The 22583-nt window shown below is 34.5% G+C and overlaps 1 protein-coding gene across 15 annotated transcripts in view; it reads right to left on the reverse strand.

Annotated features, from left to right (window-relative positions):
• CNTLN (centlein) overlaps positions 1-22583 on the reverse strand; it is a 331587-nt gene that overhangs the window by 187895 nt on the left and 121109 nt on the right. For 8 of the 15 annotated variants that reach the window (XM_081499257.1, XM_081499287.1, XM_081499358.1 and 5 more), the window contains exon 6: positions 6665-6802. In XM_081499257.1, coding sequence (XP_081355383.1) covers positions 6665-6802 — 138 coding nt within the window. The remainder of the gene's footprint in view (positions 1-6664; positions 6803-22583) is intronic. The other 7 variants (XM_081499348.1, XM_081499268.1, XM_081499330.1 and 4 more) reach the window with 1 other exon arrangement.

Consider the following 22583-nt stretch of genomic DNA (forward strand, 5'->3'; position numbering starts at 1 on the left):
TCCTCTCTAAAACCCAAACAGGAACTGGTTGACATCATTAGTAATAGGTCACTCTAACAGCAGAGGGCAAAAAACACAGGCAATTCAAGCAATGACTCTTGTAAAACACTTGCCAGGATACGACATGTGTCACTTTCACTCTCATTCCACAGGCCAAAATAAGTCACATGGCTAAATCTGATGTTAATGGGGGAGAAAGCATACTCAAGCAACAGAGAAGGTTTTGGTAAAAATGGACCTTTAAGATGAATCAACACTGAGTACAGGAATAAACATAAATGAGCAGGAAAGTTTACTGATGAGCACTGAAGCAGTATAAAAACCTAAACCTAAGTATCTTTAGGCACGGAGATGAATGTTATAAATCTTGAGACACAAAATTAGAAGGAACTAAAATGGATGAATGTATGCATTAAGTATACATAGCACAATGTCAAAAACAACTAAATGTGAAATGTAGTTTTTTTAAAAAAATTGTATCACCTTCCAAAGTTTTTTTCATACCATTTCTTTCTCAATTTTAGAAAGTTGGTTACTGGTTCTTATAGAGAAGAAAAAATTATCTGAGATTTAATAATTCCCTCAATTTTACATCAATGTCTTATTTACCATTCCATTATATTATAAAAACTAAAGTTATTACTTATAAATAAAAATGCTCAATTACAGTTCCTTTTATCTAAAAACTTTTGCCTACTCTTCAATCTATAAATATGTGTTGAAAAAAACACAGAATTATTCTAATAAAATTTTACTGGCTATTATTTCTCCAGGATTTTATTTCAGTGTGATTTTCCCTCTATTTTCTTTGTACTTTTCTGTATTAACATGTACCATTATATTAAAACAATTATGTACTTTGTTATCATATAAATATAAACAAAAAATGGTAGCAGTAACAGCATTAATTTCAGAGAAATTAGAATTCAAGGCAAAAATACTCATACAGAAAAAAAGTACAAACTATAATTCACAGTAAAAACAAAATAACTTTGTTGGACACTTTACCCACATCACACCACTTTATCCAAATCACAGCATATAAAAGAAAAGAGAACAGGAAAAACTAATAAGCAATAAAAGGAAAATCAGTTGTAAACTATATGGGAAAGATTCCATTTAAAATAATAACAAAACCATGTAATAACTATGAGTAAATTTAAGAAGAAGGAACACGAAGAACAAAACATCTCATAAGGACACAAAGGTATTAAAACAAATGGTATGGCATCCCATACTCTGGACAGAAAAACTGATATTACAAAGATTCAATTCTCCTTCAGTTTGCTTTTCAATTTGATGCCCTAATAAAATAACAAACAGAAAATGAGCCGGTTTAACCTAAAGTTTACATGGAAAAATTAATAAGCAATAAATGCCCAGGAAACCTGTGAAAGAGCAGAAATGGAGAATGCATCACGTATTCTCTTATCCAATTTTCATCATCTCTATCATATTACTTACTCTCTAGCACTCTTAGCCCACTCTCTAGCCTGAGAAGCCAATCTCTACAGACTACATTACATTGGCTCCCAGTCTTCTGTGTTTTAATTTGAGTAGCTGAAAGTGCTGGCCAAGGATCAGAGAGTAAAGGAAAAAGAGGTCACGATATTTCTTTTCCTAGCTCCTTCTCCACTAAGCCACTGTTGGCAGTGTCTCTGTTCCTCTATCTAAGAATACTTCTATGAGACAGCCTCCCTCCCAGGGCTAGACTTGTCACAGAGATCTGGTAAAATCTTCTCTCACAGTGGGAGAAGGAAAAGGTGGGACAATTTGAGAGAACAGCACTGAAACGTGTACATTATCATATGTAAAACAGATAGCCAATGGGAGTTTGATGTATGATGCAGGGAACCTAAAGCTGGTGCTCTGTGACAACTTGGAGGGATAGGGTGGGAAGGGAAGTGGGAGGGGGGCTCGAAGGTACACATGTATTCCTATGGCCAATTCATGTTGATGTATGGCAAAAAGCATCACAATATTGCAATTACCCTCCAATTAAATTAGGAAAAAAAAAGCTTCTCTTGGCCCTTCTGGCCTAGTGGGTAGTAATAGTTGATGAAAAGAACTCTGACAATAAGGAATGCACTCAGAAAGGCAACCTAAAACAGTATAATGTCTGTGAAACATATACATGAAAAATTATGAGAAATGAAAGCAATTGATAAATTAATGGGAAAAATTATTAATAAAGTGACCTTATACTATTTGAAGGTCTGAACTACAGAACAGAGATTAGACTGTTTCTGAGATTTCCTAGATAAGCATACAAGATAAATGGTGTATACTACAAAAAAGAAAATTTCAACTAAATATATGAATCAATGTAAAATTTAAACAAAAAGAACAGTTTTGAAAAGTACTGAGAAACTCAAACTAAGAGCATCAAGCAAAGACTAAGAGCTGTTTTACTGGGAAGAAGATAGTAATAAATAATAATTTTCAGATTTCTTCTAAAATTAAGATTCTATTACTATTTAGAATTACCTTTTTGACTTAATCAATTATTGACTTAAAAAAATTGTACCATGAGTGGATAAAGTCACTCAGTCTGTCATCTGTAAAGATATACTTTTCCACATCCCTATAGTAAGATTTTTAAAATGAGAAACTATGGATTTTTTTATCATATATATACATATGTGTATGTATAAATGTATACACAATATATATTAATCTATTAACCAAGCAAAATTCCTGCACAGATATACATATATATATATATATTACAATACACTAAATAGATACAAGTAAATACTAAGTATATATATGTAAATATCTGTGTATACCATAATTATATATGAAGTTAATAATACTTATTTTTTTAATTTATTTTAATTGGAGGCTAATTACCTTACAATATTGTAGTGGTTTTTGCCATACATTGACACGAATCAGCCATGGGTTTACATGTGTTCCCCATCCTGAACCCCCATCCCATCCCTCTGGGTCATCCCAGTGCATCAGCCCCGAGCACCCTGTCTCATGCAGCGAACCTGGACTGGAGATCTGTTTCACATATGATAATATACATGTTTCAATGCCATTCTCTCAGATCATCCCACTCTCGCCTTCTCCCACAGAGTCCAAAAGACTGTTCTATACATGTGTGGCTCCTCTGCTGTCTCGCATATAGGGTTATTGTTACCATATTTCTAAATTCCATATATATGCATTAGTATACTGTATTGGTGTTTTTCTTTCTGGCTTACTTCACTCTGTATAATAGGTTCCAGTTTCATACACCTCACTAGAACTGATTCAAATGTATTCTAATGGCTGAATAATATTCCACTGCATATATGTACCACAGCTTTCTTACCCATTCGTCTGCTGATGGACATCTAGGTTGCTTCCGTGTCCTGGCTATTATAAACAGTGCTGCGATGAACATTGGGGTACATGTGTCTCTTTCAATTCTGGTTTCCTTAGTGTATGCCCAGCAGTGGGATTGCTGGGTCACATGGCAGTTCTATTCCCAGTTTTTTAAGGAATCTCCACACTGTTCTCCACAGTGGCTGTACTAGTTTGCATTCCCACCAACAATGTAAGAGGGTTCCCTTTTCTCTACACCCTCTCCAGCATTTATTGTTTGTAGATATTTGGATAGCAGCCATTCTGACCAGAGTGAGATGGTACCTCATTGTGCTTTTGATTTGCACTTCTCTGATAATGAGTGATGTTAAGCATCTTTTCATGTGTTTGTTAGCCATCTGTATGTCTTCTTTGGAGAAATGTCTGTTTAGTTCTTTGGCCCATTTTTTTGATTGGGCCGTTTATTTTTCTGGAATTGAGCTGCAGGATTTGCTTGTATATTTTTGAGATTCTTTGTCAGTTGTTTCGTTTGCTATTATTTTCTCCCATTCTGAAGGCTGTCTTTTCACTTTGCTTATAGTTTCCTTCGTTGTGCAAAAGCTTTTAAGTTTAATTAGGTCCCATTTGTTTATTTTTGCTTTTATTTCCATTACTCTTGGAGGTGGGTTATAGAGGATCCTACTGTGATTTGTGTCAGAGAGTGTTTTGCCTAGTTTTTCCTCTAGGAGTTTTATAGTTTCTGGTCTTAGGTTTAGATCTTTAATCCATTTTGACTTTATTTTTGTGCATGGCGTTAGAAAGTGTTCTAGTTTCATTCTTTTACAAGTGGTTGACCAGTTTTCCCAGCAACGCTTGTTAAAGAGATTGTCTTTTCTCCATTGTATATTCTTGCCTCCTTTGTCAAAGATAAGGTGTCCATAGGTGCATGGATTTATCTCTGGGCTTTCCATTTTGTTCCATTGATCTGTTTCTGTCTTTGTGCCAGTACCATACTGTCTTGATGACTGTGGCTTTGTAGTATAGCCTGAAGTCAGGCAGGTTGATTCCTCTAGTTTCATTCTTCTTTCTCAGATTGCTTTGGCTATTCGAGGTTTTTTGTATTTCCATACAAATTGTGAAATTATTTGTTCTAGTTCTGTGAAAAATACCATTGATAGCTTGATAAGGATTGCTTGATAGGGATTGAATCTATAGATTGCTTTGGGTAGTACACTCATTTTCACTATATTGATTCTTCCAATCCATGTGCATGGTATATTTCTCCATCTATTTGTGTCATCTTTGATTTCTTTCATCAGAGTCAAGTGTTTTATAGCTTTCTATATATAGGTTTTTTGTTTCTTTAGATAGATATATTCCTAAGTATTTTATTCTTTTCATTGCAATGGTGAATGGAATTGTTTCCTTATTTCTCTTTCTGTTTTCTCACTATTAGTGTATAGGAATGCAAGGGATTTCTGTGTGTTGATTTTATATCCTGCAACTTTACTATATTCATTGATTAGCTCTAGTAATTTTCTGGTAGAGTCTTTAGGGTTTTCTATGTAGAGGATTATGTCATCTGCAAACAGTGCGAGTTTTACTTTACTTCTTCTTTTCCAATCTGGATTCATTTCTTTTTCTGCTCTGATTGCTGTGGCCAAAACTTCCAAAACTATGTTGAATAGTAGTGGTGAGAGTGGGCACCCTTGCCTTGTTCCTGACTTTAGGGGAAATGCTTTCAATTTTTCACCATTGAGGATAATGTTTGCTGTGGGTTTGTCATATATACCTTTTATTATGTTGAGGTATGTTCCTTCTATTCCTGCTTTCTGGAGGGTTTTTATCATAAATGGATGCTGAATTTTGTCAACGGCTTTCTCTGCATCTATTGAGATAATCATATGGTTTTTATCTTTCAATTTGTTAATGTGGTGTATTACGTTGATTGATTTGCAGATATTAAAGAATCCTTGCATTCCTGAGACAAAGCCCACTTTGTCATGATGTATGATCTTTTAAATATGTTGTTGGATTCTGTTTGCTGGAATTTTGTTAAGGATTTTTGCATCTATGTTCATCAGTGATATTGGCCTGTAGTTTTCTTCTTCTGTGGCATCTTTGTCTGGTTTCGGTATTAGTGTGATGGTTGCCTCATAGAATGAGTTTGGAAGTTTACTTTCCTCTGCAATTTTCTGGAAGAGTTTCAGCAAGACAGGTGTTAGCTCTTCTCTAAATTTTTGGTAGAATTCAGTTCTGTAGCTGTCTGGTCCTGGGCTTTTATTTGCTGGAAGATTTCTGATTACAGTTTCGATTTCTGTGCTTGTGATGGGTCTGATAAGATTTTCTATTTTTTCCTGGTTCAGTTTTGGAAAGTTATGCTTTTCTAAGAATTTTTCCATTTATATATGTCATATATATATATGTATATATGTCATATATAAACGTAATACAATATTATATTATGTATATAAATATATGACATATTTTACAGGTAGCACCAGAAACTGAAATTGTGCTTATACAAGTATGTGATAGACACTGTGATTTAAATAGCTTAAAATTGAAAATGTACACATGTAAATACATGTGTATACATGTATGACATTTATGTATATGTATATATACTTTTATGATTTGTTCTAACACTATTTTCTGATAAAAGTTATTATAAAATAAATTAATAGGTAGTTTAAAATCTTTCAAAACACTTAAAAACACAAGTTTTTCAAGTACTTCCACTTCATAAGCAGTACTATAAAATTAAATATTTTGATACAGAAAAAGTATTTCACAAACTAAAACTATTTAGCATATGGGCTTCTCTGGTGGCTCAGATAGTAAACAATCTGCCTGCAGTGTGGGAGACCTAGGTTTGATCCCTGGGTGGGGAAGATCCCCTGGAGGAGGGCATGGCAACCCACTCCAGTATTCTTGGCTGGAGAATCCCCATGGACAGAGGAGCCTGGCAGGCTACAGTCCATGGTGTAGCAAAGAGTTGGACATGACTGAGCAACTAAGCACAACACAAAATAAAAAGTCAAAACTGGATTACTCATTTATTACTCATTGTAATAATAATGAATATTATATAATACAAGGGTAAAAATTTTATAAGGAAACTATGAATGAATGAATGCATCTGAAACAGGGATACTCTGCGCATGCTTTTTCCAACACAGTGGAACCTCCAACTGTCCCACTTAATTCCAGATAGTTCCAATACACAAACATAGGTCTCACAGAAGACAAACACTGTTGTCATTCTGGAGTGTTAACAATAAATATAAAAATAAATATAAAAATGCTGGCATCCTGCATAACTAAGAACATTTCTACTACGTTAAATTAAATTAAGGAGTCAGAATACTTGCCTGACTAGGGTAATATCCATATCCTTTTGCATCAGTTCTGTTTGTTTATTATTCAGCTGTAATGATAGTGCATTATATTTACTCTGTGATACTTCAATTTCTTTCCTTGCTTCAATTAAATTGTCTTCAAAGGCCTAAAATTAGAGCATTCATATCACAATCAAATATAATAAATATCAAATAAATAAATAAAAGTCTCATATTTAACTAAAAAAAATCCATAAAATAACAGTGAAAAATTAATAGTGTTTTCAATTTTACTTTTTTTTAATTTAATTAAAAGAATGTTAGTACAATCAAAGAAACTTTATACCAGTCACAGGTCATTTTTTTCAGAAACTGTAAAAGTATCATAGTCTCCTGGTGTGAAAGTTAAGAATCTGAAGCAAATAAAATTGAAAATCTATGTAGAAATTTACTTATTAAAATTGCAATAAAGGAAGGACTGTACAATAAAAAGGTTGCTAATTACACGAACAAAAAAGGAACTCATTTCCTTAAATATTACTCAAGACAAATAGCAGATATTTTATTATTGCCTTAATTTTAAATGCAGATACATAAACACACTCAGAGAAGAAAAAACGGTTACAGCAAAAAAATAATAAGTTTATAATGCTTCAGATTCAGATCACTTGATTGTGGTGGAATTTCACTTAAATTTCTTCAAACCTGGCCTCTTCCTCCTGATAATTCTGTAAATTGTCTTTTCACTTTGAAACAATTTTAAAATTGATGTTACTTTTTTCAAAAATATAAAATCTAAATTATTTTCATAAAGTATTAAATAAATATTTTATCTAAAACTAGAAAATGAAAAAGTGAAAGTCAGTCAGTCATGTCTGATTCTTTGCAAACCCATGGACTATACAGTACATGGAATTCTCCAGGCCAAAATACTGGAGTGGGTAGCCTTTCCCTTCTCCAGGGGATCTTCCCAATCCAGGGATCAAACCCATATATTTCACATTGCAGGCAGATTCTTTCCCAGCTGAGCCACAAGAGAAGCCCAAGAATACTGGAGTGGGTGGCCTATCCCTTCTCCAGCGGATCTTCTGGACCCAGGAACTGAACCGGAGTCGCCTGCATTGCAGGCGGATTCTTTACCAACTGAGCTATCAAAAATACACCATACATTCATTATTTCCAATCTGAAACTGAGCAACAAGTTTTAGGTCAAGCACTAAAAATCTATTATATTCTAGAAATGCTCCCATACCTCATATATTCACTGTGTAGTAACTAGAATGAACTTTTGAAGAGAAAAATACTGGTTTTTAGCCAAGATAACACTGAGAGTACATGCATATTTCATTTTATCATGTTTCCTTTTATTGCACTTCACTGATACTGCATTTTTTACAAACTGAAGGACTGTGGCAATTTTGCAAGAAATCTATCAATGCAATTTTTCCAACATTTGCTCACTTCATGTCTCTGCCACATTTTGGTAATTCAACTCTTTCATTATTATTATATTTGGTATGGTGATCTGTGATGAGTATTTGATGTTATTACAACTTGCTGCTTCCCTCATGGCTCAGACAGTAAAGAATCCACCTGCAATGAGGGAGACCTGGGTTCAGTCCCTGGGTTGAGAAGATCCCCTGGAGGAGAGCATGGCAATCCACTCCAGTATTCTTGCCTGGAGAATCCCATGGACAGAGGAGTCTGGTGGGCTACAGTCCATGGGATCGCAAAGAGTCAGTCATGACTGAGAGACTAAGCACAGCACTACAATTTACTAAAGGCTCAGATGATGGTTAGACTTTTTTAGCAATAAAGTGTTTTAAAATAAGGTTTGTAAATTGTTGCTTTAGACATAATGCTTGCACACTTAACAGACTACAGTATAGCATAAATATAACATTTAAATGCATTGGGAAACCAAAATATTTGTGTAACTTACTTCACTGCAATATTCACTTTATTGTGGCAGTCTGGAACCAAACCCAAAACATTTCTGAGGTATACCTGTACTTCTTAAGTTACCACTTATTAGAAAAGAATAATGATATATCTATCAGTAGGTTTGTGGATGGATGGAAGAAAGAGATAGAAAGAGAGACAGAAGGAAAAACAGGAGGAAAGTGAGTCAAGAGAAGGGATGAAGTGGCTAATCCCTTCTATCCAGTTCACACCCCACCCCAAACTTTCTCCAGTAAAGCACTACTCTGTTCTCTGAATTTATGTATTTGTTTCTGTTTATCTGTTTTGTCTTTGTCTTTTTATATTCTACAAATCAGTGAAATCATACGATGTTTTTCTTTCTTCATCACACTACTTTACTTACATAATACCCTCAAGGTTCATCCATATTGTCACAAATGGCAAGATTTCATTTTTTGACAACTGAGTAGTATTCTACCGTGTGTGTGTGTGTGTGTGTGTGTGTGTACATAAGCACATATGCATACATATCTTCTTTATCCATTCATTGGCTGATAGGGACTCAGGTTGTTTCCATATGTTAGCTATTGTAAACAGTGCCACAATGAACACAGTGGTACATATATCTTTTTTAATTAGTGCCTTTGTGTTCTTTAAACAAATACCCAGAAGTAGGATAGCTGAATCATATGGCAGTTCTATTCTTCACTTTTTGAATTCTCCATACTGTTTTCCACAGTGGCTGCCAATTTACATTCCCATCAAGAATATATGAGACTTCCCTTTTCTCAACATCCTTTTATTTCTTGTATTTTGGAAAAGAGCTAAATAGCTAAAAGAGCTATTCTAAAAGGAGTGAGGTGATACCTCACTGTAGTTTTGATTTGCATTTCCCTAATAATTATTGATGTTGATCAACTTTTCATATGCCTGTTGTCCATCTATACATCTTCCTTCAGAAAATATTTATTCAGGTCCTTTGTCCATTTTTAACTGGGTTGTTTATTTCTTCTTGAGTTGTATGAGTTCTTTATATATTTTAGATTTTACCCTTTATCAAATATATCATTTGCAGATATCTTTTACATTCAGTAGATTGTCTTTCATTTGTAGATGGTATCCTTTGCTATGCAAAAGCTTTTTAGGATGATGTAGTTCAGTTCAGTCGCTCAGTCGTGTCCGACCCTGCGATCCCATGAACCGCAGCACGCCAGGCCTCCCTGTCCATCACCAATTCCTGGATTTCACACAAACTCATGTCCATTGAGTCCGTGATGCCATCTAACCATCTCATCCTCTGTCATCCCCTTCTCCTCCTGCCTTCGATCTTTCCCAGGATCTGGGTCTTTTCAAATGAGTCAGTTCTTCACATCATGTGGCCAAAGTATTGGAGTTTCAGCTTCAACATCTGTGCTTCCAATGAATATTCAGGACTGCTTTCCTTTAGGATGGACTGGTTGGATCTCTGTGCAGTCCAAGGGACTCTCAAGACTCTTCTCCAACACCACAGTTCAAAAGCATCAATTCTTCTGCACTCAGCTTTCCTTATAGTCCAACTCTCACATCCATACATGACTACTGGAATAACCATAGCCTTGACTAGATGGACCTTTAGTACCATTTGTTTATTTTTGTTTTCGCTTCCCTTGCCTGAAAAGACATATCCAGAATGACACTGCTAAGACCAGTGTCAAAGAGCATACCGCCCAAGTTATCCTCAAAGTTTTATATTTCATGACATTTAAATTTTTAACCCATTTTTCTTTTGTGTGTGTATGGTATGAGACTGTGGTCTAGTTTCACCTTTTTTTTTTTGCATGTGGCTGTCCAGCCTTCCCAACATCATTTATTGAAAAGGCTATCCATTCTCCATTGTATTTTCATTGTTCCTTTGTTTTCTATTAATTGCCTGTATAAGTGTGGGTTTATTTCTGGGTTCTAAATTCTATTCCATTGATGTGTGTGTCTGTTTCTCTGAAAATACCATGCTGTTTTGATTACTATGGCTTTGTAGTCTAGGTGAAATCATGGACTGTGATACCACTAGCTTTGTTCTTTTTTCTCAGGATTGCTTTGACTATTCAAGGTCTTCAGTGGTTCCATTATAAATGTAAGAAATTTTTGTTGTCTGTGTCAAAAATGTCCTTGTGATTTTGAAAGGGATTGAATTGAACCTATATATATTTAAGTCATATGGATATCTTAACAATGTTAATCATTCAAACTCATAGGCAGATTATTTTTTAATTTATGCATTTTTTCCAATTTCTATTAACAATGTTCAGGTATTTTATACCTTTGGTTAAATTTATTTCTAAGTATTTCATTCTTTTGTTTTGATTACAAATAAAACTGGTTTTCTTAATTTCTCTTTCTACTATATCATTGTTCACATATATAAATGCAGCACAGTTTCGTATGTTGACTTTGTACCCTGCAACTCTGTCATATTTATTTTTTCTAATAGCTTTTTTGTGGAGTTTTTTTTTTTTTATCATTTTATAAAATCATGTCATCCACAAACAGTGACACTTTTACTTCTTTCTTTCCATTTGGACTCCTTTTATTTCTTTTTCTTGCCTAATTGCTCTTGTTAGGACTTCCAATATTATGTTGAGTAAGAGTGGCAAGAGTGCCCTTTGTTCTGGTTCTGATGTTAGACACAGAGCTTTTAGTTTTTCACCATTGAGTATGATGTTAGATGTGGGTTTGTCATTTACACCTTTTATTATGATGAGGAATGTTATTTTTATAACCATTTAGTTGAGAGGTGTTTTTTTTAATCACAAATGAGCACTGAATCTTGTCAAATGCCTTTTCTGCATTTATTGAGATAATCATATGATTTTCATCCTTCATTTTGTTAACATGGTATCCTGTTGATTGATATGCAAATGTTGAAATCTCTTTATATCTTGGGATAAATCCCACTTGATCATGGTGATGATTCTTTTAATGTACTGTTTTACTTGACTTGCTAATACTCTGTTCAGAATTTTTGCATCTATGTTCATCAGAGATATTGGCCTGTAATTTTCTTTTTCTGTGTGTTGTCTTTATGTGGTCTTTGTATAAGAGTGGAGTTAGCCTCATAAAATGAGTTAGGAATCATAACCTCCTCTTCAGTTTTTTGGAAGAGTCTGAGAAGAATAGATACTAAATCTTCTTTGAATGATTGGCAGAATTCATCTGTGAAGTTGTCCAGGTCCAGAGAGCTTTTTGATTATTGTTTCAATTTCTATATAGTGATATGGTCCATTAAGATTTTCTATTTCTTCATGATTCAATCTTGGAAGTTGTATAATTCTAAGAATTTGTCCATTTCCTCTAGTTTGTTCAATTTGTTGGCATAGAGCTGTTCATAACATTTCTCTTATAATCCTTCATATTTCTGTGGTATTCATAGTAATGCCTCTTCACTCATTTCTATATTTACCAGAACTTTGTCTTTTTATGTCTTAAAGAGTATAACTGAAGACTTGCTGATTTTATCTTTTCAAGGCGCTATATGTTAATTTCATTGATCTTTTTTCCTATTGTCTTTTTAGTCTCTATTTAATTGATTTCCATTATGATCTCTGGGCTTCCCAGGTGGTTTACTGGTTTTCAATATATGGTCTACACTTGAGAAAAGTTCCACATGTACTTGAGAAGAATATGCATTTTGCTGCACTTGGATTGAATATTCTGAACAAATCTATCAAATCCATCTGGTCTAATGCATCATTTAAGACCACTGTATCCTTGTCGAATTTTGTCTGGATGAACTATCCATCAATATAAGTTGGGTATTAAAATCCCCTACTACTGTGTTATGGTCAATTGCTCCTTTTAGGCTTGTCAGTAACTGGTGCTCTGGTGCTTCTATGTTAGATATGTGTGTGTGTGTATCTTATATCTTCTTTTATCATTATATACTGTCCAATTTCGTCTCTTATTACCTTTTTTGGCTTCAAGTATATTTTCTCTGATATAAGTATGTCTACATCGACTTCCTTTGAATATCATTTGCTTGGAGTATCATATTCAATCCCTTCACTTTCACCTTGCATTTGTCTTTAGAACTGAGGTAAGTCTTCTGGAGACAGCATATAGTCTTATTATTTTTTAATGCATCTGGGTACTCTGTGTCTTTTTGACTGGTGAATTCAATCCATTACATGAATTATAATTGATAGATGAAAACTAAGTACTGCCATTTTACTTTTTTGTTTTCTGGTTGTTCTATACCTCTGTATTTATGTCTGCCATTTTGGTTTGCTGGTTTTCTGTGATGCTTTTCTCAGTTTATTCTTTGTTCATTTTCATGTCTCTGCTGTAGATTTATATTTTGTGTTTGCTGTGGGTTTTGTATAAAATATCTCAATGGTAAAAATCCTCTTTTTTTCTGTTGATAGCATCTTCATTTATGTCTATGGATTACATCCTTTTCCTTTTCCCTTTTGTTTTTGCTGTCTCAAATTACCCCTTTATATGTTCTGAGTTTGTTACCAAACTGAAAGTGGCTATAGTTACTTTTTCTCTTTTTCCTCTTTAATCTTTCTGCTATAATAAAGTTATTTAGAAGCCTATTCGAATAAAGAGTTAAATTTTTCTGATTCTATTTATCCCCTTGCTAAAATACGTGTACTTTTGCCTTTTTATTTCTGACAGAAGAGCAGTTTTCAACATTTCTTGTATGACAAGTCTAGTTTTGATTAACTCCCTGAGCTTTTACTTGTCTTGGAAAACGTTTATTTCTCCTTCATAGCTGAATGATAACTTTGCTGGATAGGAGTATTCTTTGGTAATAGTTTTTATCTTTCACTATTTTGAATTTGTTATTTCAATCCCTCCAGACCTGTAGGATTTCTACTGAGAAATCTCCTGATAGCCTTAAGGGGGTTCCCCTGGAGGTTCAGTTCAATTCAGTTCTCTCACTCAATCGTGTCTTTGCGACCCCATGGACTACAGCACGCCAAGCCTCCCTGTCCATCACCAACTCCCAGAGTTTACTCAAACTGATGTCCATCAAGTCAGTGATGCCATCCAACCATCTCATCCTTCGCCGTCCCCTTCTCCTCCCTCCTTCAATCTTTCCCAGCATCTGGGTCTTTTCAAATGAGTCAGTTCTTCACGTCATGTGGCCGAAGTATTGGAGTTTCAGCTTCAACATCAGTCCTTCCAATGAATATTCAGGACTGATTTCTTTTAGGATGGACTGGTTGGATCTCCGTGTGGTCCAAGGGACTCTCAAGAGTCTTCTCCAACACCACAGTTCAAAAGCATCAATTCTTTGGTGCTCAGCTTTCTTTATAGTCCAACTCTCACATCCATACATGACTACTGGAAAAACCATAGCCTTGACCAGACGGACCTTTGTTGGCAAAGTAACGTCTCTGCTTTTTAATACGCTGTTTAGGTTGGCCATTGTAGATTACCATCCTTTTTTTCCTGGCTGAATTTCAAAATCTTTGTCATTGACTTTTGAAAATTTAATAAAATGTGTCTTAGACAAGGTTTTTGCATTGAGGTAATTATTCTCTTAGCCTCCTGGACTTGTATACCCAGTTCTTTCCCCATGTTTGGGAGGCTCTGAGTTATCACAGATAAATTTTCTGCTCCCTTCTCCTTCTGGGATACCCATTACCCTAATGTTGCCCTTCCTAAAAGAGTTGAATAACTATTGTAGAATTTTCTCATTTTTCATATCTCAATCCTTTTTCTTCTACTACTATATCATTTCTTAATTTCCATCTTTGAGCTCACTAATTATCTCTTCACTATGATCTGCTCTGTATCCAGCGCTTTATAACGCATTCTTCATATCATTTACCAAGTTCTTAAGTTCTATAATTTCTTTTTTAGTTTTAAAATCTTTGGTAAAGTATTCCTTCTGTTCATTAACTTTATTTCTGAGCTCAAAGAACTACCTTTCTGAGTTTTCATGTTAACTAGTTGAGTTTCTTCATGACAGCTATTTTGAATTCTCTATCAATCAGATTGCAATGCTCCATGACTTTTAAGCTTAGTTTCTGGGCAATTGTCATTTTCTTTTTGTGGTAAAGTGTTACTGTGGTTTTTCATGGTGCTTGATAAGTTTTTCCTCTGCTGACACATACAAGTAGGGAACACCTTTCTGCTTTCTAACAATTCAACAGGTCAGAAATTAGAAGTCTTTCTTTTAATTTCCAGTAGGTGGTGATATAGTACAAGTTTTGGGTTTCTCTTACTTGAGCTGCCTCTGGGTATATCTGAGAGTCTGCATTTTCCATGCTTCTCTGCCTCTGTGTGGCCCTGTGCCTTCATTGTTGTTTCTTGTGTCTCTAGGGTCATTGGTGCCCTGCTTCTACAAGTGTCATTGTTGCTGCTGCCTGGGGTACTGGGATGGTGGGCTCTTCCCTCATATTTGGGATCCTGAATTGCAGGCTCCACAACCATGAGGGAAGAGGCAAGAGGAGACAGGAGGAGTCAGGGTCCTGCAGATGTCTCCATGGTATGCAGTGTTATAACTTTCCTGTGGGTGCCTCTGTGGTGTCCTTTGCTGTAATTTTCCTGCGGGTACCTCTGTAGCATTCAGTGTCATAAGCTGCACTGATGCAGATGTACAAGTGAGGGGCAAGAGTAATGGTTGCTCTGGTGGCTGGAGGTATAAGGTACAAGGCCTCACTATCACTGCTGCCCAGTTTCTTGTGGTTGTAGGCACCACTGTGGCCAGGAGGCTAGAATCATGTGCATTACCTCCTCTGCCACTGTCAGATTCTCTGAGATTGTGGGCAAAGCTACTGGTGTTGACAGACCAGGACTGCAAGCATGCCTCCACTGTTTCCTTGGTTCTGCATCCTCCATATTTTCCAATCCAACCACCTTTAGTGCACAAATGTGCAGAATTCCCCAGCATCCTGATGTACTGAACAGAGACATCTTTGTTGTTCTGTGGATGTTTTAGTAGTTGTATATTGAAGGTGAAAGACACAGATAGCTTTTCACTTTGTGATGGTGCTAACTTTACAGAATATAATTTTAAATGTACATTTTTCAACCCAAAAAATTATAACATGCAAGAAAGAGACAAGCGTCATTCATAAAAAGGAAAGAAACCAGGCAATAGATACTGTCCATGAGAAAATTCAGATACCAGACTTCAAATAGATTTTAAGAGACATTATAAGTATACGTAAAAAACAAAAGAAAATCATGTTTTTAAAAGCACCATATCTTTTCCAAAAAGGTAAAATGACAGTCTTATCCAATAGCAAATACCAAAAGTTATATAAGATATTTTGAAACATTCAAATGGAAGATCTGGTACTAAAAAGCACAGTGACTAAAATGAAAAAAAAAAAAATAACCTTACTAGAAGAGCTCAACTTTTAATATGAATTGATAGGAATAAGAACAAAATATTTGAAGATATATCAAAAAAACAATAAAAATGAATAGACACAGAAAAATACTGGACACCACTAAATGCACCAATATAAGCATAATGGGACTATCAGAAGGAGAGGCAATAGAATAAGGAACAGAAAAAATACTCAAAGAAATAATAGCTGAAAACTACCAAACAATGATGAAAAACATTAATCTACACATCCAAGAAACACTACAAACTCTCTAAGTACTATTTATAAACAGAGATGATCATGAATAGACACATCATGGTCAAAATACTGAAAGCCAAAGACATGGAGAAATTGTTACAAACCAAAAGAGAAAATGACTCATTGTTTCCCATACACTTCAGTAAGATTAGCAACTGACTTTTCTTCAGAAATAATGGAGACTATAGACAGAGATAATACATTAAAAATGATCAAAGAAAATCACTGCCAACACAGAATACTATATCCAGTAAAAATACTAATCCATTTATAAATGAAGGCAATGAGTGACACTTACATAATGCAGAGTATGTAACTCCAAGCACTCTTGCCTGGGGGAAAAAAAATGGAAAACATAGTAGAAACTGTCCAGAACCAATTTTGGAAAACTCAAAATTTTACAATAATAAAGAAAAGGTTGAAACAAGAAAAAAAGCAACTTAAAAACTGGATAAAGTATTCTTGAATTGTTTATAAGCCCTTCCACAGCTTATTCTCAGCACACTGCTGCTGTTGCTGCTAAGTTACTTCAGTCGTGTCCGACTCTGTGCGACCCCATAGACGGCAGCCCACCAGGCTCCCCCGTCCCTGGGATTCTCCAGGCAAGAACACTGGAGTGGGTTGCCATTTCCTTCTCCAATGCATGAAAGTGAAAAATGAAAGGGAAGTCGCTCAGTCGTGTCCGATTCTTAGCAACCTCATGGACTGCAGCCTACCAGGCTCCTCTGTCCATGGGATTTTCCAGGCAAGAATACTGGAGTGGGGTGCCATTGTCTTCTCCTCTCAGCATACTAGCCATCTTAAAGCCAAGAATCTTAAAACAGTATAATTCATACAGTGGCAGTAGCCAATGTTCCCAGTAGGTGATCTTGTATGGTTTGGGAAAGAGCAGGAAAAAAAACTTTCCTAGCAAATTATTGTATGTGTCTGTTCTAATTTGTCTAGTGGTGACCAGAAGGAATGATGCAAAGGGACTATCTTTGCCCAGACTCTGAACACTGACTGGAAAAGTGGAGTTCAGTTCAGTTCAGTCGCTCAGTTGTGTTTGACTCTTTGCGACCCCATGGACTGCAGCATGCCAGGCTTCCCTATCCATCACCAACTCCTGAATCTTGCCCAAACTCATATCCACTGAGTTGGTGATGCCATCCAACTATCTCATCATGGCTCAAAAATGTTATAAGGTAAACTAATAAACCACAGATGCCTTTGCACAGGGCAAAAGATGACTGGTTATGATATACAATAGGATGCCTAAGTCACAGGACTAAATGTTGTAGGAAATTCTTTGGGAAATTAAGACATTCAAAAATACCCTTTCACACGGGAGAGTTTATAAGTCCACACATATCTTCAGAGAGAGATGCATATTCACAAAATCTAGAGGCACTTTACTTTGGGATAACCCCTGAGCTCAATGCAAGTCTGGGTAAGTGTTAAAGGAATGTTCTATTGGAGAGCCAGTCTCCAAGGACTAGGAAAAGAACTTGTTTTGAATTTCTGTGTGTGATTTTTTTTTCTTTTTGTTTGTTTTTTCATTTTAGCTGTTGGTAGTCAAGGTGAAATTTGGTCACAAAAGGAGCATACAAAAGCTAAAGGACAGAAACTTCAATGACTGAATACAGTAAAGAATAAACACTTTACAAAAGTAAACTGAAGCACTAAAACAAAAGACTACCATAGCCTTCAGTAGTTAAGAAAGCAGCAAAGTCTTGGGAAGGGGTAGGATTTGATTTCCAGCATTATCATATATTTGTTATCACAAATGCCCAACTTTCAACAAGAAAAGGTTACAAAGCATATAAAGAAACAGGACAATATGGCATATTCAAAGGAACACAAAAATTAACAGAAACAATTCCTGAGGAAACTCAGATATCAGATCTACAAGGCAAAACTTTAAAACTATCTCAAGTATACTTAAAGAAAAATATGTACAAGAATTGAGGAAATCAGAAAAACAATGTATTAATATAAACCAAACAAATATCAATAAAGAGCCTGAGGTTATAAACACAAATCAAATTCTATAGGTAAAAATTAAAATAACCAAAATGAGTAACTCACCAGAAGGGTCAACTGATGTGAGCCAACTAAAAGATAGAACTAGTGAATTTATTGAATCTGAGAAGCAGAAAGATGAATGAAGAAAACTGAATAGAGCCTAAGACAACAGTGGGACACTATTAACAGACAAAAATGTACATTATGGGGGTCCCAAAAAGAGAAGAGACAGAAGCAGGGGGGGAGAAGAAACAACAATGAAGAAATAAGGGCCAAAAACTTCTCAATTCTGATGAAATACATGTATCTATAAAGCCAAAGACCACAACAAACTCCAAGTAAGATCAACAGAAAGAGACCCACACTAAGATACACCACAATTAAACTTTTTAAAATCAGCCAAAAACAAAAAGAGAATCATGAAAGTAATAAAAGAGAGTGACTAGTCACAAGGGCTCATTAATGAGATTAACATTTGATTTCTCATCAGAAATCATGGAATTCAGAAGGCAATGATATATATTTAAATGATATATTTAAAGTTTTGAAAGAAAAAAATGTCAATGTTGAATTCTATACCCAGCAAAACTGTCCTTCAAAATCAGAACATAATTAAGACATTCACGGATGAACAAAAGCTGAGCAAGTTCATTATGAAATCTAACCTGTAAGAAATGCTAATGGAAATATCTCAGCTAGAATGTAAAATGGTAACTCAAAGCCATCTGAAAAAATAAAGGCTCCAGTAAAGGTAAATACATGGGCAAAAATAAATGCAGTATTGTTGTATATTTGGTTTTAACTCTAATTTTTATTTTGTATATAATTTCAGAGCCAAAAATAAAAAGTTATAAATCTACATTAGAGAGCACACATTTTTATAAAGATGTAACTGGTGACAAAAATAACTTGAAATAGAGGGAAAAGGCAACAAGGCAGAAAGAGTTTTCTATGTTATTGAAGATAAGTTAGTATCAATTCAAATTATATTGTTATAAGTTTAGGATGATAAATATAATCTTTACGGTAACCACAAAAAAATATCAACAGAACATATATCCAAAAAAGAGAAGGGAATCAAAATGCGCCACTACAAAAATAACTTGAAATAGAGGGAAAAGGCAACAAGGCAGAAAGAGTTTTCTATGTTATTGAAGATAAGTTAGTATCAATTCAAATTATATTGTTATAAGTTTAGGATGATAAATATAATCTTTACGGTAACCACAAAAAAATATCAACAGAACATATATCCAAAAAAGAGAAGGGAATCAAAATGCGCCACTACAAAAAAAATTCAATAAACACAAAGGAAGGCAGTAATAGAGGAAATACTGCTGCTGCTGCTAAGTCACTTCAGTCGTGTCCGACTCTGTGCGGCCCCATAGACGGCAGCCCACCAGGCTCCACCGTCCCCGGGATTCCCCAGGCAAGAATACTGGAGTGGGTTGCCATTTCCTTCTCCAGTGCATGAAAGGGAAAAGTGAAAGTGAAGTCACTCAATCGTGTCCGACTCTTAGCGACCCCATGGACTGCAGCCTACCGGGCTCCTCCGTCCATGGGATTTTCCAGGCAGAAGTACTGGAGTGGGGTGCCATTGCCTTCTCCAATAGAGGAAATGAGGGACAAAAAAAAATATAGAAGACATAGGGCAAACAAGCAATAAAGTGGCAGAAGCTAATCTTTATTTACCAGCAACTACTTCAAGTGCACACAGATTAAATTCTACCAAAAGGCAGAGACAGAATGAAGAAAATATTATACAACTATATGTTTTTAGAAGAGACTATCAGATCCAAAGACACAAAAAAATGAAAATGAAAGAATGAGAAAAAGTACTTCATGAAAATAATAACCAAAACAAAACTAGGATGAATGTAAGAATACTGGACAAAAAAGACTAAGTCAAAAACAGTTATAAGAGGCAAAAGAGGGCATTATATATTAATCAATGAGTCAAGTCAATTCATCAAGATGTAACCACTGTAAACATATATGCACCAAAACCAAAGCCCTAAATTATATAAAGGACAGAACTGAAAGAAGAAATAGTTTTATATTAATAGTTGGGTAATTCAATAGTCCACTTTAAATAATGATAGAACATCTAGATAGATGAGCACTAAGGATAAAGAGACCCTTAAAACACTATGAACCAAGGATATTTAACAGATGTATATGGTTCACTCTACCCCTAAAGAGCAGAATGCACATTTTTCTTAATTACAAATGGAACATTCAACATATCAGACCATATTTCAAGTCATAAAACATCTCTCAATGAATTTTAAAACATTAAAATCATACAAAGCATCTTCTCCGAGCACAGTAGAATGGAGCTAAACCTCAATTAACAGAAGGAAAACTGAAAAATTCAAAACACATGGAAATTAAACAATACACTCTTGAAGAGCCAATCGATCAAAGAAGAAACCATAAGAAAATCCAAAAATGTCCAGATATGAAATGAAAACAAAAACATGCAAAAACTCACAAGATATAAAAAAGGTCGGAAGGAAACTTAAAGCTGTAAATGCCTATACTAAAAAAGGTGACAAATCTAAAACCAACAATACAATTTTATAGCTTAGGGAAACAGAAAAGTATACCAAAGTGATCCAAAAGGAGAAGGAAGGAATGAAATAATCAAGATTATTGTTGAAATATTTTTAAGGGCGTAACTAAACAATATATTCAAATAACCCTAAAGCTGACTCTTTTGAACACAGCAACAGAATTAACCTTTAGCTAGATGGACAAATAAAAAAAAGAGAAAGAATGTAAGTGACTTGTAAAGACTAACCATACAGAAATATAAAAGATGACTAGAGATTACTATAAACAGTTGTCCAACAAATTAGATAACCAAGATGAAAAGTACAAACTCTGAAACATACAAAATACCTAAACTGACTCAAGAATAAATAGAAAATCTCAACCCATGATAAGTGAATTTAATCAGCTATTAAAATCTCCCAACACAGAAAATTCCCAGACAAGATGGTTTCACTGGTGAATTCTACCAAACATTTTAAAAGATTTGATACTAATTCTGTTCAAATTCTTCCAAAAAATGTAACTTCTGAACTCACTTCTGAACTCATTCTTTAAGGCTATCATTATCACTTAAGGTCACATAAAAATATTACACTTATTACACTAACATCAGATAAAAATAAAGATACCCCAGCAGCATAAGGTTGGTCTAACATCCAAGAAACAAGGTAATATGCCACAGCAATAATGAAAGACAAATACCACATAACCATTTCAATAGATACATAAAAAGCATTTATTTGCCAAAACTCAACACCATTTCATGATTTAAAAAAAAAATTCAACACACTAGGAAAAGAAGGGAATTTTCTTAACTGATAAAAGTATATCAATAAAAAGCTCATTGCTAATATCATACCTAAGGATGAAAGAGTGAATCCTTTCCTCCTGAGATCAGGAAGAAGATATAGATTTCCACTCTCTCTTTTTTTCTATTTAACTTCATACTAGAGATTCTAGCTAGGGTGATAGGCAATAAAATGAGATAAAAGACATACAAATTAGAGAGGAAGAAAACGATTTCTACTTACAGATGACATGATCTTACACACAGAAAATCCTACAGAAACAATCTGTTTAGGTAGTTTGCAAGATATAAGACTAATATACAAAAATTAACTGCATACATACATTAGGAATGAACCATACAAAAAGGAAATTAAGAAACAATTCCATTTTAAATAACATAAAAAATAATTAAATATTTTAAAATGTATGTACCCAAAGAAGTGCAAGGTTATAATCTGAAAATTATAACACACTACTGAAAGAAATTAAAGAAGTTTCTAAATAAATGAAACATCTCCCACTGATGAATTGGAGTTACAATATTGTTAAGATGGTAACACTCACCATATTGATCTGATTTAACAGAATCTCTATCAAAATCATATCAGCTTGCTTTTTTTCCAAAAGATATGGAAAAGCTGATTCTTAAACTCATACAGAAATGTAAATGATAGAGAAAAGCTAACCTTGAAAAAAGAAGAATAAATATTGAGGACACACAAATCCTAACTGCAAAATTTATTACAAATCTACAATAATCAATATAGTGTGATATAGGCATATGGATAAATGTATAGATCAAAGGGACAGAACTGAGGTCCAGAAATAAACCTTTATATTTACAGTCAATTGATTTTCAATAAATATGCTAGGATAAATTCAGTGGGGGAAGAAGTCTTTTTTTTATCAAATGGAGCTGGGACAACGGAATAACACATGCAAAAGAATGGAAGAGGATTCCTATCAAACATCATATTTAAAAATTAACTCAAAATGGATTAAAGAACCAAATGTAAGAAATAAAACTCTTAGAAGAAAACATAAGGATCATTTTCATGATCTTGGATTAAGCAATGGTTTCTCAAATGCACAT

Source organism: Giraffa tippelskirchi, chromosome 1 (genome assembly GCF_054371585.1).
Source record: "Giraffa tippelskirchi isolate mGirTip1 chromosome 1, T2T-mGirTip1v1.2.pri, whole genome shotgun sequence".
Classification (NCBI taxonomy): Eukaryota; Metazoa; Chordata; class Mammalia; order Artiodactyla; family Giraffidae; genus Giraffa; species Giraffa tippelskirchi.